The sequence below is a fragment of the Oryza glaberrima genome, chromosome 5 (assembly GCF_000147395.1).
Source record: "Oryza glaberrima chromosome 5, OglaRS2, whole genome shotgun sequence".
In the NCBI taxonomy this organism is placed as follows: domain Eukaryota; kingdom Viridiplantae; phylum Streptophyta; class Magnoliopsida; order Poales; family Poaceae; genus Oryza; species Oryza glaberrima.
Window position 1 is genome coordinate 22,243,873 of NC_068330.1, and position 26,970 is coordinate 22,270,842.

At 40.5% G+C, this 26,970-nt stretch overlaps 3 protein-coding genes and 2 non-coding genes across 5 annotated transcripts; 3 read left to right on the forward strand and 2 right to left on the reverse strand.

Annotated features, from left to right (window-relative positions):
* Positions 1 to 72: 72 nt before the first annotated feature.
* On the forward strand, positions 73 to 2,755 carry LOC127774947 (probable aspartyl protease At4g16563). The gene has a single exon (XM_052301238.1). The coding sequence runs from the start codon at positions 727 to 729 to the stop codon at positions 2,158 to 2,160; it is 1,434 nt and encodes a 477-aa protein (XP_052157198.1). The 5' UTR covers positions 73 to 726; the 3' UTR covers positions 2,161 to 2,755.
* A 108-nt stretch (positions 2,756 to 2,863) lies between these two features.
* On the forward strand, positions 2,864 to 2,935 carry TRNAD-GUC (transfer RNA aspartic acid (anticodon GUC)). The gene has a single exon. It is a non-coding gene; the product is annotated as a tRNA-Asp (tRNA).
* Positions 2,936 to 4,878: 1,943 nt separating this feature from the next.
* Positions 4,879 to 4,950, forward strand: TRNAD-GUC (transfer RNA aspartic acid (anticodon GUC)). Its single transcript has one exon. It is a non-coding gene; the product is annotated as a tRNA-Asp (tRNA).
* A 231-nt stretch (positions 4,951 to 5,181) lies between these two features.
* LOC127774999 (uncharacterized) lies at positions 5,182 to 14,823 on the reverse strand. The gene is made up of 18 exons (XM_052301295.1): positions 14,487 to 14,823; positions 12,343 to 12,415; positions 12,149 to 12,192; positions 11,782 to 11,824; positions 11,444 to 11,668; positions 10,898 to 11,053; positions 10,386 to 10,451; positions 9,830 to 9,874; positions 9,645 to 9,724; positions 8,978 to 9,042; positions 8,826 to 8,892; positions 8,609 to 8,722; positions 7,984 to 8,057; positions 7,013 to 7,110; positions 6,792 to 6,851; positions 6,610 to 6,678; positions 6,300 to 6,353; positions 5,182 to 5,629 (listed from the first exon to the last, which is right to left on the reverse strand). The coding sequence occupies exons 1-18, from the start codon at positions 14,564 to 14,566 to the stop codon at positions 5,558 to 5,560; spliced, it is 1,485 nt and encodes a 494-aa protein (XP_052157255.1). The 5' UTR covers positions 14,567 to 14,823; the 3' UTR covers positions 5,182 to 5,557.
* A 924-nt stretch (positions 14,824 to 15,747) lies between these two features.
* Positions 15,748 to 23,628, reverse strand: LOC127774998 (uncharacterized). Its single transcript, XM_052301294.1, has 14 exons — positions 23,265 to 23,628; positions 22,204 to 22,580; positions 20,713 to 20,887; positions 19,592 to 19,675; positions 19,265 to 19,506; positions 18,955 to 19,189; positions 18,229 to 18,308; positions 18,044 to 18,128; positions 17,463 to 17,594; positions 17,268 to 17,381; positions 16,934 to 16,981; positions 16,443 to 16,527; positions 16,267 to 16,323; positions 15,748 to 16,177 (listed from the first exon to the last, which is right to left on the reverse strand). Exons 2-14 carry the CDS (start codon positions 22,413 to 22,415, stop codon positions 16,059 to 16,061), a joined length of 1,668 nt encoding a protein of 555 aa, XP_052157254.1. The 5' UTR covers positions 22,416 to 22,580; positions 23,265 to 23,628; the 3' UTR covers positions 15,748 to 16,058.
* Positions 23,629 to 26,970: the final 3,342 nt, after the last annotated feature.

The window sequence follows — 26,970 nt, forward strand, 5'->3', positions numbered from 1 at the left end:
ATCATCAACTTTTAGTCTCCCTGGACTAAACTGCCTTTCTTTAGATCTGGCTTCACAATGATGCCCGAGTTTTTAAAACATGTATAGGCTGAAGAATTTTGGAATTTGGAATTTGGAATCAAGAAAGTTTTCAAAAGGTTATCTTTTGTAGACATGTTCCATATAACTCTTTATATTCTACTGATCCTATGTGGGTTCCAACAAGGAAAGCAAAAAGTAAGAGATGGAGCCTGAAATATAACACAATTTCTAGTACAATCAACAAAACCAAGTGCCTGTAGGATTAACATTCCTTCAATTAACTAACTCAAACAGATGAACAAAAAGGGTGCGGGTGTCACAAGTAAATCAAATGATCCCATGAGATACCAGCTAATGAGATGCTGGGGAAGTGCTCCTTGCAATTCAACTTCCATCATGTGGGATATGTAGGACATACAAACTGCCAGAAACATTGAAGCAGTTAAATAGCTCCATTTTAATTAGTATCACAATATGAGTACATTAGCTTATGCACCTCCCATAGTCCCTTCCCCTTTTATTTGGCACCTTCACCATGATAATAATATTTCATTATCTGCACCATTAAGTGCCTTCCATCAGATAGCATATAGCTCAAGCAAGTTTCCAACTAAGAATGTCTTTAAATTTATTTTCTTGAGTACAGCTTTCTAAAGCTTATATAAGTAGTCCTAATTCTCCTCTTCCTGATCTATCACACACAATATGCATTCTTTCATTCACTTGTCCATTCTTCTTTGCCTCCTATCCACAACCCTCATTTCCTATGCAAAAGATAGCAAAGCCCATAGCAGTGTGGTCCTTGGCCTTAGCCATGTTAGGTCTCTATCTGCTCCATCCATGGTGATAATAAACTCCACAAGATTTGACTTCTTGGACATCATAGAACCAGTAACAACATATACAGATGGCTACCTTCTTTCCCTAAACCTGGGCATGCCCCCACAGGTTTTTCAGGTGTACTTGGACACAGGGAGTGACCTCACTTGGGTTCCTTGTGGCACCAACTCCAGCTACCAGTGTTTGGAGTGTGGCAATGAGCATAGCACCTCCAAGCCAATTCCATCCTTCTCCCCATCTCAGTCCTCTTCAAACATGAAGGAACTATGCGGCAGCCGCTTCTGTGTCGACATCCATAGCTCCGATAACTCCCATGACCCCTGCGCTGCAGTGGGTTGCGCCATTCCTTCCTTCATGAGTGGTCTATGCACTAGACCCTGCCCTCCTTTCTCCTACACCTATGGTGGTGGAGCACTGGTCCTTGGCTCCCTTGCAAAGGACATTGTAACACTCCATGGAAGCATATTTGGCATTGCCATCCTCTTGGATGTCCCTGGCTTCTGCTTTGGCTGTGTTGGTAGCTCCATAAGGGAGCCTATTGGCATTGCAGGGTTTGGCAAGGGCATACTCTCCCTGCCATCCCAGCTAGGGTTTCTTGACAAAGGATTCTCTCATTGCTTCCTAGGATTCCGGTTCGCGAGGAACCCGAACTTCACCAGCTCCTTGATCATGGGTGACCTCGCGCTGTCTGCGAAGGACGACTTCCTCTTCACCCCAATGCTGAAGAGCATCACTAACCCAAACTTCTACTACATTGGGCTAGAGGGTGTCAGCATTGGAGATGGTGCCGCCATTGCTGCTCCTCCCAGCTTGAGCAGCATCGATTCCGAAGGCAATGGCGGGATGATCGTCGACACCGGGACGACATACACTCACCTCCCTGATCCATTCTACACCGCAATCCTATCATCCCTTGCCTCTGTCATACTCTATGAAAGATCTTACGACCTCGAGATGAGGACGGGGTTTGATCTCTGCTTCAAGATCCCTTGCACACACACCCCATGCACACAGGATGAGCTGCCTCTGATAAACTTTCACTTCCTCGGCGATGTGAAGCTCACGCTGCCTAAGGACAGCTGCTACTACGCGGTCACCGCGCCCAAGAACTCGGTGGTGGTGAAGTGCTTGCTGTTCCAGAGAATGGACGACGATGACGACGACGACGATGTCGGTGGCGCGAATAATGGGCCAGGAGCAGTTCTTGGAAGCTTCCAGATGCAGAATGTTGAGGTCGTCTACGATATGGAGGCAGGGAGGATTGGGTTTCAGCCCAAGGATTGTGCCCTTCACTCCTAGTGACGACGTCGTTGGAGAAATCTATTCGTGATACTTTTCATTCTATCCCTTTAGCGCACGATCGAACGGGGTTTCAGGTGTTCTTGGCCATTTTTATTTCAGTCGAGCTGCTTTGTGTGTGTTAATGGTACGAGTGGCCGTACGAAGTCACTAGCAAAGAGAAATTGTTAGTGGGGAGTTGATGACGAGAAAGCAAAGGGATCACACTCATGTAATGCGAAACTGCCACTTCTGTTTTAAGTTCAAAATAAAGGCGTGCTTTATGTGTTGTAATAACGGTCGAGCTAGTGTGTACATCACAGTTGTTTCAGAAGTGTATATGCTTTCGACGTTTGATGATCAGACGGCTCAATGTGCAACTGATAATCAATATTTTCTCCCTTAGCTTCCGGTACGTGATGATTCGTGTGCATCTGAATATCATCACACCTTGTGTTTGTGATCATCTGGTTGTATCAGACGGCTTACGGAAGATATGTTCTGCTGTTGGATTGGGTTGGGGTCTTGGGGAATGGATGCTGAGTGCCACTCTGTGTTTGTTTCACTATCCTAATGTGTTCCGTTTAGTTCTCTGTCTTCCACGTGACGATCAATGTTTTTCTCCCTTAGCTTTTGTTCGGTGATTCGTGTGTATGTCAAGTATACGCCTATCCCGGTGTGAACTTTGGCTTTCAAAACCCTGTGTCTCAACGAACACCAGCAAGTCGTTGTAGTATAGTGGTGAGTATTCCCGCCTGTCACGCGGGTGACCCGGGTTCGATCCCCGGCAACGGCGAACTGTTTTTTTTTTTAGCCTCCGTGCAGAACGAACGGCAGAAACGTGTCTCTACCAGTCTACCTTCGCCGCGGGTAAAGACTGCCAGTAGTAGAGTTGTCTTGCCCGTGGCGTGTGGGTGAGTCCGCGTTCCGTAGTCCGTGGGTGCCCCTCGTCGTCGTCGGCACGTCGGGAACTAGCGAATCGCTGTGCGCGAGGGCCACGCGAACCGTGTGCGTGCGTGTTGCGTGGTGCTGTGCATGCGCGCGGCGCGGAGGTGTGTGGGGGTGGGTGGGAGAAGGGCGGGGGCGGGCATGGGCATTTGGCAGACAGCGCGTGCGTGCCGCGCAACAGAGGGGTCGTTGGCGGCGGCCCCGCGCTTTCTTCCCACGACCCACAACCTGAGTGCGCTGCCGCTGCTGGGAGCCTGGCCTAACATACATATGCTTTGTGCAAAGGGTGCCCGGTGGCACTGTGGCGGCGCCAGTACAGTCGTTAGTCGACACCCTTGGCTACTGATGACGCGCGAGGTGGGGTCGTTGCGGGATGACACCGGACCGGACATCCCCCATAGCAACGATAACCCTGGTGGTATACGTACTCTCTCCGTTTAAAAAAAAACAACAGGATTTGATCCCTCCTAATATAACAAAAATGTTTTTTTTATGAAGGGAGTATACTGGTATGTATCTTTCCGAACTTATCATAGCGCTCTTTTTTCTCTTCTTTAGCTTCTTTAGAGTGCGTTTGGTTCCAAGCTATACTTTACCATCATTTGTTTTTTTAATAATGGAATATAATATCTCGGCTTTTACTCAAAAGAGCTACAACCAATTATTACATAGTAGCTTTCAAGAACATAGTGTAACTCTAAATGAATAGAACATACCGAAGAGAAAAACAAAGAAACCAGCCTAACGTAAGGAGATCACAATTATTAAAGTCTATTTGTAAATCTCCAACCATAATTGGCAAAAAGTTGCATAACCGTAGTCTCCAACTTTCGGCATGCAACATTCAGAAACTCTTCATCTTCATCACACCTTTGTAATTGTGCCCAAAATCGAAGCCAATGAGTTGCCCTGAAAATGACCTGCATATAAAAAAATAATGGTGATTTGTCAAAAACCATATCATTTCTACTCAGCCATATTAACATCATTTGTTAATAAATATTATCACACTCACTTAAGGTGATTAAATTTTTTTATCACACTTCAACAAGTTTAAGAGAATCTTGTCACAGAGTCATAGATGTGTGGGACTTAGCTTATTGGAAGAGTCTCTTATCACAATTGTAGCTACAACTAACAACTGGCAAGATAATCAAACTTGTCTAACTTTAAGTGTAGTAAACTGTAATAAAATATGGCTTGTAACCGAACACTCCCCAATAGTGTCTTGCCTTCAAGCACCAAGCTTCACTTCACTGCAGTGATTGGCTTAATTGCTCAGTCCGGTCAGCCAGCTCTCGTGCGTGGATCGGAGGAAGCTCGTGATGCGGGAAGAAGCACCGCCGGAGATGAGCCAGCGGCTCCTCCTTGCCATCCATCGCACATTTGCGCGCGTTGCTCGATATTTGGGTGATTTTCACGATTAGCTACCTTGTTAATTACACTATGCTTTTGTTTTCCGTGAACCCTTTGTTCTAGTGCCATGCTAAGAGCATGCCAATACTTCCCCACCTTAGTGTTGGACTACACAAACTTTTTCCCCCTGCTTGGTCAATAATTTGTTACATATTATACCAAAATAAAAATGATATGTTAGATATGCCAAGTCTGTGCTTGTTTGGATATTGGAGATAATGATGCCTTGCAGTCTCGCACGTATACTGCTACTCCCTCTTGATATTCCACGATCGGACTGACAGGACAACGTTATGGTTTAGTAGAGGTTTTGCCAATTGCCGTACATGGGGAAAATAAGAATGTATTGTCTTATTCAAGAAATGAAACACCTAAGTCGTTGTAGTATAGTGGTGAGTATTCCCGCCTGTCACGCGGGTGACCCGGGTTCGATCCCCGGCAACGGCGAACTCTTTTTTTTTTTTTTTGGCTCTTGTAGAGCTCAGGGCCTCAGGCTCTCCGTTCAACGGAGGGAGTATGATCTAACCTCTTTTTAGTAGCAGAAAAACTATAAATCGAAAATTATCGTATAACAAAGAAATTAGTGATATCTAGTAGAGCCTCTCGTAGGCAAAATTGCTATCGCAAATTCGCAGCTACACCAGTGAAGGCAATAACAAAGAAATTAACAGTATACAATACAGTCCAAAAAAGTTGAGCTCTTTGATTTGCCGTTTACTAATTCAGTGTTATTGTACAGTTCGAACACGTACCATCGAACTTATTAATATACCTTAGTGCTCCCATTGGCCAATTGATATACATCGAACTGGAACAGTTTTTCCCTGTGCCATTCAAATGTTTTGGCAGACGGAGATTGGTTTTATTGCAGTAATGGAACGCATGCACTATCAATCTATCCATATAGTTTCATATCATGGTGAAAAATGGTGGCGTGAATTGGATCATCCGTATTGTCCGTCTCCAAATCTGCTAGGCATCACCATAGAATGACTGAAATTTGATCTATAGCCAGTAAGCCTGTGCCAGCCGTTCCAAACAGAGTATCTCCACCTCACTGGTGTTTTTGAGCTTTTGATCGAGATGCATTCTTCCTCATCGTCCAAAATGCTGCGCGGTACCGATTCTGCAACTCAACAACAGTATAAATAAGACCATTATTACCAAATATCAAGAAGATTGGCAAAATGCACAAACAATTCATGGGTATTGAACTAGTGATGTTAGACGTCCAACAGAATTCAGTACAGCTGAAATCTCAAGTATTGGAAGCTGGCAGCTTTGAAATATTGCATACAAGCATTGTGAACATCCGCTGAGAGTACTGAGTCAGGCAGAGGCAGAGCCCTCGCTGGGACCAAAGAGGGCATTGGTCTCCCCTTTCTTAGCAAAAAAGAGCATTTAACTGCTCGAATAGTCAGATGCAGGTTGAACTGGTCCTGTGTCGTAGTAATTCTGTAAATTGTATCCTTTAGATTGGCCTTTCATGTATTTTGGCTCACGCTCCACCACTAACTGATACATTCAACAACTGAATTTGGACAACTAGTCTCCTAGCACTCCTAATACACCTGTTGAATTTACTATGCAACAGTTGAACACTATATGAGCCTACAAGGGATTGAGGAACAAGTGGACATCTAGAAGTCCAAATGACCAAGTTTCCAACTGCAGCAAACAGGACTATCACCTTTAAGCTTTCACTGTGCCATTCTAAATATTTGCCATAAATTCAATCACTTCCTAGATATTTGAAGATTAAACCACAGTGAAGACTGTTGAGATTAAAAGATTACCTGCATCATTGATTTCATATTTGCAGTGTATGTGGTATCTATCATTTTCTCCACCTGAAAACCACAAATCAAAGTAATCCATTCACATATTTTTGCACTGAGGTGATGCACTTTCTGTCTAATCATAACCCTTCACTCTTTTTTTTTTACAACAATGCATATATATAATAAACATGTATTGCACTTTTTTTTGGAAGATACAAGTGTACAAATCCAACGTATTGGTGCACTATGCATATGCATATGCATAGTTTGGAGTTTCCTCAATTATAGCCCAAAGCTTTTTTTTTTTTTTTTGCAAAACACTCACCTCCATCACAAATCCATAATGGTAAGCAACTCTTTTCACATCTTCCAAACTCAGTTCAATAGACATATCCTGTGTTTAAGGAGATAAATTAAGTTCCTCAAGACATAGTAGCACCTTCAAGGATTCAATTAGCATAGCATTCATTCATTTAACTAGTATAATAAGGGGAGAGAACTAATTACATCATCTGGTCCATAGGAGTCAGCGAAGTGATACAGAAGCGGACCCAAATTTATCCAGACCTGTTGGTTGAAATTGCATAATTATCAATGACAGATAAGAAACAGTAAATAAACAACATATACCGAATTATAAATTTCCCCGTAAACTGACTCAAAAAAACATTAGCACTGATTCATCAAGAATAGTTTATCAGAGTTTAATCCTATAAAAAGAGACTCACCCCACCATCCTTGAGAACTTTTGATATGATCTCTATATATTCAACGATATTGTGTGCCGTATCCAAGAAGAAGCATGTTACAACAGCATCCCATGAAGCTGGAGCAAAATATGAGTATTGTGAGAATGTCAAGAAGGCAAAAAACCCGTAGTTACCAATCATACATATCTGAACTAAAAGCAGAACAAATTAACACATCAAGGTCAGAATTAAAGTATTAGACTTCAAAATGACTTCAACCAATAATCATCAGTTTCAGAGTTATTGCATTGCATGCCTCAATAGCCTACAATATTAATTTGAGGAGCTCATTCCTTCTCCATAATACATAAAATCAAGGACCTGGCTTGCAACTGCCTCCTACTTCATTTCTAAGAAAATGCCTATCGTTTGCAATTTAGTTTTTGACGAACGTTAAAGCAATACTCTCACCTTGATTTATTTAATGAGCATTACAAAATAAATCCAAGCAAGCTAACAAATGAACAATAACAGTAATTAATATGCCCCCTTAAAAAATGTACTTCGTATGTATGACAAGAAGCAAGACCACCACAAAAGAACAACTCTTTTCCCTTGTTGGCCATGATTTAAAATCGAAACAATCTGACAGAAACAAAACCAGCACAAAATTGTCCTCTTTTTCTGGGGTTCCATCAGAACACATCCATTCTCATTGTAAATTGGTTCTGTACAATTGTCACTCTATTTATATATGCTTTAGACTAACCCCAATGCAAAAAATCTGTTCGAAACGTATCTGTGTTTTTGAATTGTTATTTAATCCCACCGCTTCCAGTTTCTGGCATGCTTTCATTGGGCCACACAAGATTCAAAGGGCAAATGGTACCACAATATTACAATTTAACAAAAAGAGCTAAGTTGAGTGATGCATATCCCTTTATAAGGAAGCCAGGTTAAAATTAATTAACTCATTTTGATTAGTTTATAAGGAAACCAGGTCATCTTACATTCTTGGCTTTCTTCATTGTAGACCTCTACAAAATCACCAGCACACATAGAAAATCCTTCTGTGATCCCTGAGCTGTCAAAAGAAAAGAAGGCAAACATAAGATAAATATGTAGCATAACAAGAGATAACGGACAGTTTCTCTCCTTTTGCAAGGAACATAAGTAAACATTTCTACCTACAGCACAAATAGTACCGAATGACTGAAACAAGCTGAAGCATCAAACTTGAATTCTAGAATTGAATGAAGTTTAGATTCAGGATTCAAACGAAACTGCACAATTAACTAATCATTCAAATATTACAACATCCAAACATAGAATATTTGTAGGTTCTGCAAATAGTCCAGATTTAAATAGGGTGTTTCAATTTCTCTAATCAAATGCTCTTACATAGCCATTTTTGTTGATTTCATATGAAGCTCTTGTAAATATAGAATCATAAATGGTAAATTACCTATAAATGTAATCAATATATTTATGTTTTCATCAACCGTGACGTCCTATATGCACATTATATTATACAAAACTAAGGTCATACGCTATCAAGTGTACAGAGCAATGAATTTTAACACAGCATTTGCAAGCATACTGGTGCTTATGAGAAAAAACAAGGTGCTTTATTACCTTGAGGGGTGAATATCAGGAAATGAAACAGGGCGAAGTTGATCATTGTCTGAAAGAGAATTGCAGTTGCTGTGTATCCAAGGATATATAGTCCACTCATTGGTTTCTTGCGTGCTGATAAAACATGACCAAATATTATTGTGTGATGAACAACTTGATAATGTAAGGTGCTAGTTTTTTTTTTTAAAAAAAATATGTATAGCTTAGATTGACCTACTGGTTTAGAATGAAACTTGAACAAATCATCATGTAATACGAGAACTCGTTTCCCTGGCTCACAAAACCTGTTCAAGAGTTAAAACAAGGGTAATTTTCAAGAATATATGATATCAGCTCATTCACAATTTATTTGAGCTTTTTTTCTTTTACCCAGAGTGGATATCTCCAGAGCCAATCTCCCAAGCCCAGCACCAGGAACTAAGCATGAAGGAGGCCTATGAAGTTCAACAAATACACAAGTCAATGATTGATCAAGAATGAAGCTTCAAGCAACTTCCATTTGTATATGAGGTTAAAGGAAATGCTTGCATAAACTATCCACAGTAAATGTGTGGTGTGAGAGGGGACGAGATGTCCTAATATTTATCCAATTCAGAATCACAGGGCATGGGCATGGCAGGCGGCCATAGCCGCAGCGGTTTTTCTTTCATCACAGCCCCTCGCATCGTGTATAGCCATGGAATGGAAGGCAAGTCGTTCGAAAACAGCAGGTAGGAAGCATCAGGCGGGCCCACTGGTCGGACGGCAGGGGCGAGTGGTGCACAACAGCGGAGGAAAGTCGCTGCAGCTGAGGAAAGTGTGTGGTAAACAGCTGCGCCGGCTCACACCACAGTGAGACGTGGTAAAAATGAGGATGACGTGGATAACAGCGGGATCAAACACGCCATGCTGAAGTCACGTGAATCGCTCTCGTGTGAGAAGAATGCCCTTGTCTTTAATTACCCCGATTTTGAAAACAAGATCACTACCCAGAACAAGATAAAAAAGTATGGTAGTTCTAAATTATTGTCATAACACAGGGATAAGTCAAGTTTACCTCTCCTTGCTTCGGTTAGGAAATAGACGATTAAGCTCCTCCAGGATGGGCTTATAGCACTCATCACGTTCCTTTTGACCCTACAACAATTTAAGTAACAAAAGGTAATATTTCCTTTCGGATTATATCATTACTTTCAGACAGAAGTTCCACTTCAAGCCAACCCAAAATTGCACAGAAAATACCTCCTGAGCCCAATCCCTGACAATATTTCTTATGATGCATCTAACCTGAATAAACCAGAATAAAATGGATTATAGAAGCTATAAACCAGAAAGCATCCAAAAACATGCAAGCTGAAAAACATGTAAAATGTAGGCAAAGGTGCAAGAAACTACATCAGCAAAATATAGCATGATTGAGCACTTCCCATTATGAGGCCAAGGGGAAAAAATGACAGGAAAAATTAACATATGATAGAAATCAGTAACACCACATATCAGGAAAGATGCCAGCTTTGGTAGCAATTGTAAATGTAGGCCAAGGTGCAAGAAACTACACACATGCATACAACATCAGCAAAATATGGCATGATTGAGCACTTGCTATTAAGAAGTTAAAGGGAAAAAAGAAAAATCAGCATATAATGAAAATCAGTAACATCCCCATATCAGAAAAGATGTCAGCTTTGGTAACAACTGTGGCGGTCAACCAACATGAACCTTTGGCTATCTTCTTGACGCATTGCAGTATGCTTTCTGTTCGAAATGTGTCAAATGAGAAGTTGATAGAAACACTTACCTTGTCAACATCAATTGGAGGAACATTCAACTGCAAGGATGGAGCCATGAATTGCTGCGGTATCACCTAAAATAAGATAACAAGAATTAAATAGTTCACATTTATTTATACATATCGTTATCTCCTTAAAAGTATGAGAAGAACAGATAAACAGAGAAAAATCAATGCTTGTTAGACTGAAAATTATGTGTAAATATTGTGTGATGTACTTTTTTTTCTCAAAAACACAGGAGGGTTGCATTTCATTTCATTAAGAAGGAAGAAAACACTTATTGCATTCTGCCCTTTATTGCAACCAGAAGATAACTGAACGAACAGCTAGAGATAGCGAAGAACAAATGCATTCTGCCATTTATTGCAACCAGAAGATAACAAGAATGCCACATCCATGTATTACTCCTTTAGATTCATAGTGATAAAATTCAAGCATGAAAGCTAAACTATGTTCGGCATCATGCAATTATAAATTATAAGGAATACACAACAGCTTACATCTTGCAGGTGGAGCTTACATTCTCATCAGCAGAACATGCAACACAATCTGTATCTTGACAGTTAGCTGCTGCATCCATGGCTTTATCACCATTACATGATTTATCTTCAACCTGAGATGGCCCCAATTTGTCACCAACCGGCCGGGAGCAACTTTCCATGTCAACTACCTCGTCCTGTTTGATACTTACATCAGTCAAAACGTGTGATATCACCAATTTTGTACTCCCTCCAGGCTGATAATACTTGTCGTTTTAGATAAGGGTGAGGTCAAACTTTAGAATCTTTGATTATGAATCATTTTTAAAATATTTGTCTTTCAAATATGGTGACTACATGTATAGATTAGTCTTGAAAAGTACTTTAATAAAATCATATATTTATTAACACTTTTATACATATTATAATAGAAAATAATGGTCAAAGTTGTTTTTTGGAGACCGTGTCCTTGTCCAAAACGACAAGTATTATCAACCCGGAGGGAGTAGTGTATATGGCTTCAACATGGAAGCAGCCATTATTTTTAAAATTGAACAAAAAGGTTCAAGACAAGACATAAGGCCTACCTTGTTGTCAGTTTCTCTTGAGAGTTCATGAGTCTTGTCGTCTTTCCTGGGGCAACCGTCTGGTTCATGCAACTCGGAATTGCTTACAGAGATAGAACTTCTCAAGCAATCACCCCTATCGACAGAATGAGCACAATCTGCATGACAATGTCCATGCATGTTCTCTGCGCAATCATGATCATCCATATCTACATGCTGACTCATGTCGAAAGGAGGCTCAAATGCCTGCAGTAATATACCTTATAAGGATAGCATCATGTACATTAAAGTTTTCACCTAACGTACAATCTTCCCACCCCGACAACCCAAACCACATATACACAATAACACAAACATACCTCAAGCATGTCCATGATGAATGATGCATTCATGGATATACACCTGTGAAGTAATAAACAATTACAAAACAATAATAAAGTCCATCACAGTAAGCAAAAGGAGTGGCCATAACTAGTTTAAGCAGCATGCATTGATTTTTCAGAAAAATCCGGTGGAGAATTTAAGATAGAACATCATTGGTAGAACTAAAAAATGTTGACTAAATAAATAAAGTACAGTGCATCAGATATACAAAATGCTTTAGATGATTTCAAACATGACAAATAGATCTTCTGCAAAACTGTATTTCACAATATTTAAGCACAAGCAGTGGAACTAATAAGTATTGGCCACTACTACAAGCATTAAGCCCATAACATTACTTACCATCTCAGCCTTTGGTACTTCAGACCAAGGTTAAAAAGAAGTTCCTACACAAGAAAAGACATAAGATATGTGAATGAACATACAGAGTAAGATAACCTATTACAAGTCAAAATGAAATCCAAAAGTGATTAGCCAAGAGATAGTGGTGATTGAATATAAAAAGGTAAAACGGGTATGGTGACTCAAATACAAACCTTGTGGGCAGGAGGAAGCCTTTTGAATGATCGCTCATATCTCTTGACATCCCTTTCTGCAGCATCGTGGTAGCTATCACAATAGCCATACAAAATATTATTATTTAATTAGAAAAACACTAATATAAGTTAAATGGTTCCCATGTAGCTATGTTCCACATACACCATTTCACATTTAGATTTTCCATACCAATAAATGTTCAAATTCAGAAGCCATTGTATTGCCTGCATTCTTTTCTTATACTCCCTCCGTTTCAAAATGTTTGACACCGTTGACTTTTTAGTACATGTTTGACCATTCGTCTTATTCAAAAAATTTAAGTAATTATTTATTCTTTTCGTATCATTTGATTCATTGTTAAATATACTTTCATGTACACATATAGTTTTACATATTTCACAAATTTTTTTAATAAGACGAACGGTCAAACACGTACTAAAAAGTCAACAGTGTCAAACATTTTGAAACAGAGGGAGTTAGTCATTTCAACACTGGCACAGTCTTCGCTACACTTGTTTTGTCCCCATGGCCCCCACCTTTTCCAATTGTGTTCATATGTTGGACAAAAATTTCAAAATACAATTTTATGTTAGAAGTTTTGAAGGTAAATCTACCCATACCATTGCCATGTACCAAGTCCTAACTATTTTAGAGTGTACTAGGGCAATAGCATTGCGTCCCGGCTCATCAAGGAGCCCAAGCATCCACATAGGGAAAAAGTAAATGAGGCTCCATCTCTCCCAGTACGCGTAGCTTTAGATGGGGTCCACCATCAATTTTTTTTCAGGCAGGCCCCACCACAAAAAATCGTCATTTCCTCCTTCGGAGAAAAATCGCTCGCACCTCCCATTTTCCGCCGCTCCTTCCCCATCTCTCTCTCTCTCCTCTCCCTCAATCGGCTCCCATGGCGCCAAACCCCCACCCTCCTCTTCGTCCTCTCCCACGGCGGCGCACGGCGACGACTCCTCCGCCCCCCTCCTCTCCCACGGCGGCGCACAGCGGCGACTCCCCCACCCCCTCCTCTCCCACCGGCGGCACAGATCTGGCTCCCCCTCCCCATTCCCCAAACACCGCCGGCGCCGCTTGGGAGAAGGCGGTGGTGGAAGCAGCTCGACGGCATCGGGCACCTCTCCCCTCCCTCTCCGGCCTCCTCCCTCGGCTACCCCAAGCCCAAGCAGCGGCGGCGGCATCCCCGAGCCCACGCAGTGGCAGCGAGCTCCCTGAGCGCCCCTACTCCGGCAAACTTCTCTCTTCACTCTTCAGTCATCCACCGTTCTTCTCCTTTCTCACTCTCGCTCTTACTTTCTTGTTACGCGTGGAGGAGCATTTTTTCTGACAAAGTTGCTGCGAGGTTCTTGTGACCAACTCTGATCACGCGAAGCTGGTGAGAGAACAGTCTCCACTCCCCTCTCTCCTCCATGCAAGCGATTTGCCTACGTTGACCAACATTGCCATACGCCACGTGTGTGCACTGTGAATGGCCTTAGTGGTAAATGTTTTCAAATGTTAACTGCAAGCGTTCTAAAGAAGATAGGTGAAACAGAGGGAGTACTTCTGCAATATCAATGCTAAAACTTGAAAAGAAAACAAGATTTGACAAAAGTACAAGTGTTGATGCAATAATACTTTGATTATGGAATTTCTAAATAAAAAATAGCAATTCCAGGAGATATCACTTGCTCACATCACATATAGTAACTTTTAAGGGTCACGTCTATGAGTTGGTTTATCAAGATTTTCGTAAAGACTTCAACGGGGAAAAAAGAAATGTTCTCTCACTCCAATCAACAACGTTCATAGCATGGTTGTAGTGTAGAACTCCCCAAGTCCCAACGAAGCCTACCGCCCTTCGCGGATGGGTAATCCCCGTAACCACAGATCAACTCTATCCAGAACCTCACACCACCCTCGAATCGGCGACTACTCCTATACCCTACAACTGAGAAACAACACCAACTCGAACTAAGTTGTAACCCACACACACCCCCACACGCCTCGGAATAAAGCGGGGGGAGCCTGTAGAACGGAGCTACGCGCCTCTACGCGACCAACCAACCGCCGCCCCGGCGAGCAAGGAGAGTGGCGTGGCAGACGAGACGAGCTGGGAGGGGAGGGGAGGGGAACGGGATGGGGGTTGGCGTACTTGGCGTAGGCGGCGATGATGCGGCGGAGTGAGCTGATCTCGAGCGCCTCCTCCTGCTCGGTGTACCGCCGTTCGGCCATCCTCCCCGGCGGCGGCGGCGGCGGCGGCGGCGAGGCGGAGGAGCGCAGCTTTCTCCAGATGAATTGGTGGGCCTCCGAATGATGGGTCGCGTCTCGCGTCGCGTGGGGGAGGTCTTTGCTTCAGTTATGCTCAGGGGCAAAGCCCACTAGGAATTTTGCCGGGTGAACCAAGCCAATATGGAAAAGAAGAAATGGAATTTCATAACTCAAATATTCGTCTCAGAAATTAACTACTCCTATGATGATAAGTCTCATCGGTAAGCGATGATATTAACTACTCCTATCACATCAAACTAAGCATGGATCATCATATTTTGATATTTATATGCTGGCCTAAACTCTTGAAGATCTTCATAGAAATAGAGTTCATGGATTTGGATTTGAAAGGATGAGTGCGCATGTGTATAAAAGAGTTTGCATTTGCAATGTGTTTTGAAGGGGAAAAAAAGGATAGATCCTCCCATTGTTTCATATCATAAGACTTGTCTTGAGTTAAAATTTTTTAGTTTGACCAAGTTCATAACAACATAGCAACATGCCAACATCTAACATTAAAAAATCCACAATTAATTATAATTTTGAAGTATATTTTCTTGTGTTGAAAATGCTGAAACATTTTAAACTTGAATTTGACTTGGCACAAACCGATGGAGTAGCTTCATCCGATTTATATACTATGAAACATATTGACACAGCGATTTATATATCTCCATCTTCATTTCGCCCTATTTTAGTATAAAATATAGGTTGCAGGTTTATTATATCTATTTGATTTTTGTAGACGCATATAAAGCTAACACGAACACACGATGCACCGAGAACGATATGTATGGCTTTTCCGATGAGATGAAACACTATATACGCTGCTCACCATCGAACGTTACTTGATACGGTCTGTGACGACCATTTCAGTTAGTACTCCTTCCGTCCCATAATATAAGGGATTTTAAGTTTTTGTTTGCATTGTTTGACCACTCGTCTTATTCAAAGAATTTGTGCAAATATAAAAAACAAAAAGTTATGCTTAAAGTACTTTGAATAATAAAGTAAGTAAAAAATAAATAATAATTCTAAAATTTTTTGAATAAGACAAGTGGTTAAACAGTATAAGCAAAAACTCAAAATCCCTTATATTATGGGACGGAGGGAGTATGTTACAAGCTAATTAAGAGCCCTGGGAAGGCAGAACAAAAGAGGGGTGAATTTAATTGCAATACACATGCCCGTCAGAAATGGTAGCAAGTATACACTAGCTGTAACCTGAGACCCATCATCACCGAAGCTGTAACCCAAACACACGGCGAACCAAACAAACATCGCCGCGTACAGCAAACACCACTCTTTGGACAGAGGAGGGATTTTTGTATGAAGAATTTGAGAAGAGAAAGCATCGGTTAGAATTTACAAAGCTTGGACGGGAAACAAGATCAAAAGGAACCAATTTTTTTCTTGTTTTAATTATCTGTGTTTTACTTTTGAAAACCTCCTTATCCTATTTATGTCGAGGTTGGTATTGTTCTGGTGGAATGGAGTGAGATGAAGGTTGCCCCTCCTTATGGGGCAACATATTTAAGAAACTTCCTTGAACAGGCTCATCTTCATCCATGCTCTCTGTTTTAAGGATAAAAGCAAGTTAAACATATCATGAAAAACGGTACATGGTGTATAAGGAACCAATAGGTAATAATAGTGCTCAATACCAAATAATGTCTTGATAGTTGGCCGCTTTGACTTGGAACTCTTCTTCTTCAACTCAGCTGTTCCATAAGCACAACATTTTTTTTCAAACAAAAGACACTAAAAATGCATAATCTAAAGAAAGGCATCATCATTTACAATTTCATTAGAGAGAGAGAGAGAGAGAGAGAGTGCTAACCAATTCCTGCAACCTCATCATCATTTACAATTTCAAAATTCTTATATGTATAGCCAACAAAGTTTGCATCCTTGGACGGAAGCATCTGCAAAAATAGCAGTGCTCTTCGTTTTAGTTCATTGGCTAAGAGGCAATACGAAAATGAAACATCTCTAATTAAGCATGTTAATTTCTGCCTCCTAAAAGCAATAGTTGGAAATTTTGGAAATGTTCCTAATACATACTAGTTTTTTATATATTTTTATGGCTACAGACTAGCTAGCAGTGAATCACAAGCTTCATGCCCATGGTCCATCACTAGTCAAGCTATGTATGTTCCCTATCTACATTCTACAGATAGCAGAAAATAGAGTCGCACAGGCGACACACGTGCTGCCGTAAAATATATATATGATATAACAGTTGTTTGACCAACACATATGCAGCTTCATTATTAGGAATGTGTTTCCAACTACTCAGTAATTAGCATTTCATGGTGAAGTCACACATACCTTTCTCCATGGACCTGACTTAGATGAACTTTGAATTTGTGCTCCGGTCTGCAAAATAGTAAGAAAGGTAAGTACAGGTGTCATAACTTCAGCTTTCTATACAGTTTACCAAAATAGCATACTCGTAGTTTTAGGTTTCACTCTCAAAAGACCAGAAATAAACATGTTACCATGGAGACGATGTAAAACGTGGCTAAGTTGTCATGCATATTAGAAAATCATAATGCTAAATGCAGCAAGGTTTAAGATCACAACCTAATAAAACAAGGTGAAACGAAATCCCTCCTCAAATTATCACATGAATCAGACCAATGGGAAAACGACTGAAATTTACCTCCTCAAATTTCTCAAAATTCTGAGTATCCAACTCGCTGTTAACTTCTGGTATGAAAGCAGCTTTCATCTGATACAATCTTTCCCATGGGAGACCTCTAAACCATGGATGTGCCTAAAGTAGAGCATATGACGATAATAATTAAGCACACAGTTGAGAGCAATAAATATATTGTACATATAGAAGAGAGCGCACTTTTATCTCATGGGCTCCTTTTGTTCCAAGTCTCTGCTCAACATTACATAGAAGTTTGCTGATGAGATCCTTAGCTTCAGGAGAAAGCTTTGCCTCTTCAGGGAATTTCAAGTGACTTCTCCAGTTTACAATCTGCAAATGAAGAATAGAAAATAAAATTGGATGAAACACATGCTCATGAAGCTACATGAGTATTTCCTGTACTGGAGTAAACAAGCTTAGCTGAAAGCATTGGGAAATACAGCCTTCCACAAAATTTTCCCACTATAGGGCACTTCATAAGGAAAAACCAAGGTCATGCGTGATTATTGGAGTCCACAAACTGTATAGGCTGAGCTCCGAGGACCAGTTGCTACCATCATCATCTAGCCACTGACCCACATAATAATTTGATTACATGCAGGTCACTAGTACATTACTATGGCAAATACTGCATTCTGCTGTGTTGATTGTGCGATAAAATTTGGCATAAGGTTGTCTTCTTGCAAGTTGGGTGAGGTTTGCTTAGACTGAATATAGAAAATTCCAAACAATTACCCTCTAGATAACAAATTAAAAAAAACTGTGGGCAAAGTACATGCCTTTCTGCAGGTTGACATTGGATCCTCCGAATAGAATGGAGGATAACCAACAAGCATTTCATACATAATTGCACCAAGGGACCACCTAAGATCAAAATAAAATGTGAGAACAAGAACGAAGCACATGGATGAGGAAAAATAACATGACTTAACAATTATGGACAATTACAAGATAAGAGACTAACCAGTCACATTCCATTCCATATCCTTTCTTCAGCAGAACCTCTGGAGCAATGTAATCAGGAGTACCAACCGTTGAATATGCCTGCATGCCAAAAAAAAAAGAGTATAACTAAGCATACTACCATATATTGATGAGAGCCTATAAAACTAGACTCATGTACATATTCACTTGTCAACGTGGCAAAACGTAGTCAGAGAGCAAAATGTGAAAAATTCAAGATAAACGTTAAATGATTTTTCATATAATAAATACCAAGTTTCATCAACAGCTAAATAATGCATGATTTACACAATCCACTAAAACTTTGAAGCTTAGAGCATGAAATTTTTTATTTCCTTGGAATCGTGAACTGTAACACTGCACATTGTACACAAATGCCTGAATTAAGTCTGTCCAGGAATAGCATCATTTATGCTTCTGCACGCAAATATTCTTTATTCAGAAATATTCAATGTTCACCGACTCTAAAAACCTTGTCTTGAGGAAGCACAAATGAATCTTGAAAATCCATCGTAGCAAAATAATTTTCATGTGGTTTTATGCCAGGTAAAAGACCAAAGTATTATTAGCCCAGATGTTCAAACAAAAGCTCACAACTAGTGTGAATTTACTATAAAAACTATTAAATGCATCAACTTGATGTGGGCATGTGGCATCAGGCATCACAACATTGGCAAGGTTCTATCAAATATCAATTAGTTGATTCAGTTTCAGATATGCTACTTACCAGCATTCGTCGGTTCTTTTGCCAATGCGACAATTGCTCCTGCTGTGTGCGCTTTGGAGCAGAAGAGCTTAACCGGCTGCTACTATCAGGTAAAGGCTTGGTGCCCTTTGTAGATGTATAATCTGGCTCATTCAAATTTGGAAAATTACTGCTATCCAAAGGTTTACACAATCCAAAGTCAGAAAGCTTCAAGTGACCACTGCGATCTAACAATAGATTGTCTGGTTTGATATCCCTGAAAAAAAAACACCAAGGTTATCTTTGGAATCATCAAATTTCTTACCAAAACTTGGGAACACTTATTTGATACCGGTGAATGTAGCTGTGCTTGTGAATAGATTCTATTGCTAATACGGTTTCTGCAATGTAAAATCTGGCCTCATCTTCTGTCAGTGTGTCCTTGCGCATAAGCAAAGTCATCATGTCACCACCAGGAAGGTACTCCATGATGAGATACAAGTATTCTTCATCTTGAAAAGAATAGTAGAGCTTGACTATAAAAGCACTATCAACTTCTGCAAGAAGGTTTCTTTCAGCTTTGACATGCTCAACCTGAAATTTGTACAACCATGTCAAAGCATACGTGTAAATCAGAAATAGAAACTACAAAATAATGCAGCCAGACCATACATGGTACCTGGCCCCTACGAAGCATCTCAGATTTCTTAAGCTTTTTCATTGCATATACATTCTTAGACGCCTTCTCTCTACAAAGACGCACCTGCATAATTACAATTTACAGTGACATCAAGAGCGATGCACATTTAAATGGCCTCAAAAGTAAGTACATATAATTGATGACGATTAGATATAGTAGTTTCAGAACTGCATAGATCTACCACACTAAGCAAATAGACATATTTATCCAATTCTCTTGTTGAAAAGGAAGAAACATGAGAATCTTCTATTTAAAAAGGGTTAAATCTGGAATAAAAATAATAGATACAAAGTCTTGTTGGACACTAAGCACATGCCTTTTTTATTTGTCTTAAGTTTAATGGTAGATTATAGGCATAAAAAGACATGACCCTATTTCTCACTCAAATAAATTTATGTGGAAGACACTGAAGATTGACGAGGCAGGGCATAAAAGTCTAGACCAGGTTTCATCTAGACTTGAGGAGGGATTACATGTTTTTTTTCTCTCGAATACACAAGAAAGGAGGGATTACATGTAGACTTGAGCCTATGATAAAGTGGTACACTATATTAGGTCCTTAAGCAGAACATAAGCTGGGAAAATCAGAGTTCCTTGACTTCCTTCCTTTTATTTTCCTTTTACAATATGTATCGGGAGAATGATTAGAATTCAGAAGACAAATGAATGGCCTAGGACCACTTGACGAATTGAATGCCATCATTACAGGGGACCAAAGTGTGACCCATCAGGAAACCAGATATAACAAATAAACTAAAAAAACTCACATTTTCCCTTTTTCATGAAAGCAGCCCTTTTTCAAACAATTAAAAAAACTCCCATTTTCCCCATTTTTTTTCAGTCAGAACACTTCCATGTTAAATGGCATCATGCAAAAAGGAGCAGCAAGGCAGCACATTTTTCTAAGCATAAAAGAGATCCAAATTTATACTACAGACATTGCATAAGCAAAAAATGGCAAGTCGACCATGATTCTAACTGAACCTACTGTTAACAGGATGTAAATAGAAGGCCACAAAGAAATCTTAGCACATCTAGTGTTCTTGTGCTCCAAAAGAAATTTGCTAAGGTCCTGTGTATGGAATTGAGATCAGAAGTACCTCGCCAAATGCACCTCTTCCAATAATTGTCAAAAGTTCAAAATCTTCAACCCCCATCTTATGTCTCTGCAACCGCATATATTCGGTCTCCTTTTTCTCCAAATGCTTTAGAATATTATTTTGCTCTTCTACAGGAACCTCTGCATCCTGTAGTTTCCTCTCCAACATCCAGCGCCTAAAAGCAAATGAACACATCAGAGAGGACTGGCAACAAAATGTCATCCATTGAATGGGCATAAAAGGAAGTGAATTACCCATAATAGGAACAAAGCAGGTTGATATGATTTTCTAGTGATGCAAAAAGAAGTAATAGTGCGCAAAGACAATTAGAAATTCAAATTGAGTATGAGCAGAAAAAGCTCATCATGGATTATTAAAATAAACTGTTAGAGCATAAAAATCAAAAGCGGTGGCGTCAAAATCAAAAACCCTGAAAAGGGGAAAGCAACCAAAATGGGTATACCCACACAAATTGCGTGAGTTCAATGAACCATTTAAAAGTCATGTGTGAGTTACAGATTTTACAACGTGTGCGAGATACAATCTTCAGAATTGAGTTTTTCAAGTTGGGTGGTGCAAGGCTATTAAAGGGATTCATAAAGATTCATGGAAGGGGCTGAATTCTTTGATCATTTTAGTAGCTTGGGAGGTTTGGAAGCATCGCAATGATTGTGTGTTCAATGAGGCCTCTCCCAATGTCACAGTGGTTTTGCAAGCAGTGTCAAATGAGAGTAGCCTATGGTGCTTAACTGGGGCTCGTGCGCTTCAGGAGTTTCTTTCTAAGATATTTGCGCCGAACGCCTAGGTAGTCTAGGAGGGGTTTTTTTTTCTGGGTTCAGCATCACCTCGGTGTGATGTGTTTTGGGCTTGTTGCGACTTGCGGGGCTTTTTGGCCCCTCCTTTGTATATATGTTTCTCTCTTAATGAAATGAAATGCAACTGTCCAGCGTTTTTGAGAAAAAGAAGCCGCTTGTGTAACCCTACAAGATAACCAATATACTCCTTTCAGTCGCATCAAGCATCACTTTGGATAAGGCAAATAAACTCATATCACTTTCAAATAACTAATTTAAATATTGATGAATATATTTTCTTTTCTAAATTAAATTTGTTTGTCTGAACAAATCTACTAGGACAACATTTATTTGTTACTAACACGAGCGCTAGTCAGGAAAGCTACCCAATCAATCAAGCTTCCTTTTTTTGGCAGTGTCAAGGGCACACATGCACACACACGCGCGCAATCTTGTTCAATTACCCAGAAATGTATTTACCATTGAAATCACAACCTACGAAGTGTGATATGTGTTGTCAGGTGCCCTACCAAACAACAACAAAAGGTGGCCTTTGCTGGTCTAATTTCTCTTCTTTGTATGGTACAGTACAACGGTAATAACAAATTCCGTTACATATACGCAAAATGCCAAAAATATATTTTTGCGAGAAATACAACCAGGCAAAAGTAGCAAGAAATATAATTATGTCGCCTACCTTTCTTTCCTATCTTGCAGGGACTTCATCTGGGTCTTGTAATGATTCTCAATGTACTGTTTTGCCGCGGCAACCCTCTGTTTTGTTGCACTAGATGGTGCGTCATCAATTGGTGGCTTTCCTGGATCCTTTCCATGACTGGCAGCCACCGCTGGACTCTTCGATTTGTCCCTCGGCTGGAACTTCTGGAACCAACTTCTCGCGGAATCCATTTCCACTCACAATGGCATCATCTCCGAAACCAACGGTTTTCTTATATTGACCAATCCAGCAGCCAACTGCAGGCACTCTGAAACGGTCAATCCAACTAACAATTGGATCAGATATCCAAATTGGCAATTCTCCGTGGAACCCAATGCTGGGAACGATGCCTCTATCTGAAATTTGAGGAGATAAATATTCTCAATCAGAATCGTTACACCCAGTTGCCATCTGTCACACGACTGAATGAAAATTCAAATAAAATATTCACAAGTTACAAGTTCCTGCCATGTTTTGCCCCGCCATATATGAACCTACTCCATACTTGAAATCAAACCACGCCTACTCCATGTTTGAAATTAAACCATGGTGAGAGCTCGAACTATATCCCATCGAAAGGGGTAGCTAGAACACTGCTTACGATTGAGGGAGAACACCTCAAGATCTCAATTTCCAAGCGAAACAAAATCTCGAGAGAAAAAAAAAACTCTCCGGCACCGGAAGTAGCAGAATTCGATCCAGAAATCACATTGCCTCCACCCGGGAGACCCCCAGAAACCACCCACGAAAAGCAGCACCAGAAACCCCCCATCGCCTCACAAACGCCCCCAACCCCCCAACTCCCAAAGCTCACAACCACGCGCCACAGCGACGAGTCACCAATTCGCCACCGGAATCCCACCAAGCCGCAATCCACGCACACACACACACACCCCTCCCTCCCCTGAGCACACAGCCGCAGCTCATCCCAAAGTCCCCTCCACTGCACCCCCGCTCCAAACAAACAAAAAAAACCTTACACACCGCAGACAGCGAAACCACCGGCCGGAGCCGCGTCGTCCGGGGAAGCGCGCGCTCACCTCGGCGGCGGCGGGAGGCAACGCGGAGCGGATCTCGGGCGGGCGACGAGGCGGCGGGGCGGGGGGCGGCGATTGGAGCAGGCAAAAGTGGGGAACGAACGAACTGCCTTAATTTTATTTTTTTTCCTCCTCCTCCTCTTTCTCTCTCTACTCTACTACGACTCGCCGGGTTGGGTTGTCTTTTCGTGGGCAAAGCAGGCAGCGGGCAGCAAAAGGCAAAGCGTGTGAGAGAAAAGAAAAGAGAGAAGGGAAGGGAAGAGGAGTGGAGAGAGGCGTAGTAGAGAGAGGCTTTGGGGCTTTGGCTTGGCTTTGACTCGCCGGAACGAAACTTCGTGCTGCCTTCCCTCTCTCCTCCTCCTCCGCCTCGCGTCTCCCGGCCCCCACCTGCCGCGCACAACGCGACCTCCCAGCTATAAAATCACGCCCGTCCATTTCGCCCCCCGCCCCCGCGCTCCATTCGCTTTGTAAACTTTGTTTTATTCAATATTGTGGAAGACGGAATACGGATCGGATACCGTCAACGATTAGTCGTTATGCGGACGATTAATCGGAACTTGACGTTTTGTAAAAGGACAAAGTTGATAATAGCTTGCCAATTTTTTTAGATAAATACATGAAACTATAAATATTGAACATATTACTATATTAGAATAGAGCAAGCGTGACATGGCATTAACTCAACATATATTAAAGTTCATAATCCATTCCATAGTTGTGCATGAAACAGTGGGATTTAGGCTGGGATAGATTTGGATGGGCAAACAACGTACGGCCAACTATGGGTCAGGACAGTTGTGTGATCATGCCCGATTATACGGATGATGATTAGTTAAAAACGGACGATTTATCGGTAATTACGTTGATTACGCGTTCAGGACAACCAAGAAGACCGTTTCGTGAAAACGTGACAGGCAGCTTGCCGCATACGTTTTAACGGGCGTATAAACGGCCGTATCAACCGTTTTCCACAACACTGGTTTTATTGTTAATGTATTTTTTTAAACACGATGTTCATATAAATGCATGCATACTCATCACTACAAACGTACACATAACTTGTTCATATAAACATCTCCGAAGACTATGTCGACAAATATATACTAGTACTTCCGAATTTAAATATACGATACAATCCAATTTTGCTTCTATGACTTTGATTATTATTTTTATTCTGAATATAATAGAGGGGTAATTGCAAAAGTACCTATGAAGAAAATTCTGTGCATATAATTTTATGTAGAAGTACTTCTAAACAGAAAACCACCATGGTTTTAAGTGTCATTGGTGGTTTAAATTTTAAAAGTTTGATGGGATAAAATTATCAATGCCCCATATATTTAAATACGAAAGGAGTACATCTTTAGTCCCTAGACATCCATATCACTATCACATGTATACATCCGTCGTTACCTCTTGGAGTATTTGGGCGTTTGATTAGTGACAAATCCACAGCCTACCTAGTACCCTATATTACTGGTAAAAGAATATGTGAAAGTGTGTATATTTGCATATGTAATATTTGTGGATATTAGAGCTTATTATCCATATTGGCGCTCACGGATGCTCCCATTTTTGCTTTGAGAGGACATGAGAAAATAAATACCCTTGCCCCTGCAGTTTGCAGGCTGGAGTTGTTGAGAAGAAATCAAGTAATGCTCCAGGGTTTTGACAATTGCTGCGTTTGACATGAGAGCAATTGTTAATGCGACGTGAGGTACAAAAGATAATGGCTTTGTTAATCGAACTCCCGTTTAATAATGGTTCGGACCGTGTTAATAATTGTTGATCAAGTTCAGGTAGATCAGACTGCGGTTTAGGACAGAAAGTATATTGATGATGTGTCAGGTTTGCTTCTAGCTGGCCAAATGCAATTTCTTTCTGATACTAAAAGCCACGTAATTACAACTTTTATTGAACTACACTTATCTGGTTAAGTTAACCTAACCCCAGCATTATAGGACCAAACTACTACTCCCAACTGAAGTATCACCAGGGACATGTCCTTATGCCTTGTTCCTATGTCCCCAAGAGAATATATCCTTCCTGCGGTTTTGGTAGCAACCACAACACTTGCCAAAGAGCAGAGCTAAGCTAGCATATCCCAAAAGGCGCTTTTATTCTCACCACCATTGGTGCCTGAACCACATGAGCTTGACAGTGACACACATGTTCTGAATCTTAACAACCTGAATGTGTGATGTGGAAGCTCTAAACCGTGCAGACTCACAGTCCCACCATTTCACCTATGCCGATGCTTATTCATACGGCTTATTAGCAACCAAAATAATATATTCACGTTCTCCGTGATTCAAATGCAAATGATGTCACAAATTCAGCTTAAAAATTAGGTTTCAAAATTTAAATTTTGGCATATAAGCATAAACGAAATAATAGGGGCCAAAGTGCAATGAAAAAGGATCACAGCTTGAGATAGATTATTCATCGGATTATTTTGATATACAAAATTAATAAACATCTAGCAATGTAGAGCAAATAATTCGCGACAGTTATTCTGTGAAGTAGCTGAAAAGATACGGAATTGGAGTAATTAACCACCTGTACTTATGTACCATGATGGTTACCATTGAGCTTTCTTTCACCGACCATTGGGGAGCAGGTACACCCACCGCAGCGTGTACCCGATGATGGTATGGCTGAAGGCTGAAGCTGCACATTTCTTCAAGCCAAATTCTCAAATAGAGGCATATAGCATATTGGAATACCCAAAAGTCAAGCCATGATCCGGTCATCGTCCGGACTCCTTCATTTTGGACAAAGAAAAATGGCTCCGTTTCTACCATCATTGGCGTGTGTATTGATTCTTGGTTAACAGATTAAACCGTGATTAGTTGGACATTGTCAAAGGGGAAAATGATTGTGTTGCTCTAGATTCAGATATGGATGTCATTTAGATAAGAACAATACCAAGAAGATATAGATGGACATTGTAAGAGATGGAAGCCATTTGGCTTGTCCAGTAGTCTAGATTGGGGGCATGAAGAAAGTTATTCAGGAGAGGGTTTTACCTTGTCTGATCACATATGAGGTACCGCTGATTCCAAGATAAAAAGCTCAACTTCGTGGCAATAGTTTTTTAAGATAAGGAGAATGATTACATCCCAACATATGTATGGCGAAAGTTTGAATAGCTTACATCCCAACATATGTATCCCAACATATGGCTCGTTTAATTTGTTAAAAAAACATCTACTAAATTTTGGTAGGGCAATGAACTAAACAAGACTTTACAATCACAAGCTTACCAATCTCTATCAATATTTAGTAATTATAGTCACGAACATATTGACAAAAAAAAAATGGCACCGAATAAGCCTTAAGTGATCTTGGACTGTATGTTTATTGCCAAAGTACTAGGCTCCTCTTCACATAAAAAATAATGTCCTCAAAAAACTTTTTTTCTATTGTATTACTTATAAGATTTGTTTTAAGCTATTTGTTAAGTTTATTTTTTAAAACCTTTAATCTATCCCTATGATCACATGGATAATCTGTCGTAATAATATGCTTAATAATCTAATCAAATGGTACATTAGTCTCCCAATTCAAAGTTTAAACTCAAAAGACGTTTAGTTTTGCATAATTATGACCGTAGTTCATTTATTTCAATGATAAACCTGAATGATCGAGAAAATGACATAGAAACACACGAGAAATATCAATACGTATATATGGCTGTCCCGACGAG

Coding starts and splice junctions, on each gene's coding strand:
- LOC127774999 (XM_052301295.1), bottom strand. CDS start 14,566: ATGGCCGAACGGCGGTACACCGAGCAGGAGGAGGCGCTCGAGATCAGC. Junction 9,043..9,644: donor CCTAACCGAAGCAAGGAGAG/GTAAACTTGACT, acceptor TGAACTTCATAG/GCCTCCTTCATGCTTAGTTC. Junction 6,354..6,609: donor ATTATGGATTTGTGATGGAG/GTGAGTGTTTTG, acceptor TGTGGTTTTCAG/GTGGAGAAAATGATAGATAC.
- LOC127774947 (XM_052301238.1), top strand. CDS start 727: ATGCATTCTTTCATTCACTTGTCCATTCTTCTTTGCCTCCTATCCACA.
- LOC127774998 (XM_052301294.1), bottom strand. CDS start 22,415: ATGGATTCCGCGAGAAGTTGGTTCCAGAAGTTCCAGCCGAGGGACAAA. Junction 19,507..19,591: donor AGATGCTTCGTAGGGGCCAG/GTACCATGTATG, acceptor TACAAATTTCAG/GTTGAGCATGTCAAAGCTGA. Junction 19,190..19,264: donor AAGCACAGCTACATTCACCG/GTATCAAATAAG, acceptor TTTTTTTTTCAG/GGATATCAAACCAGACAATC.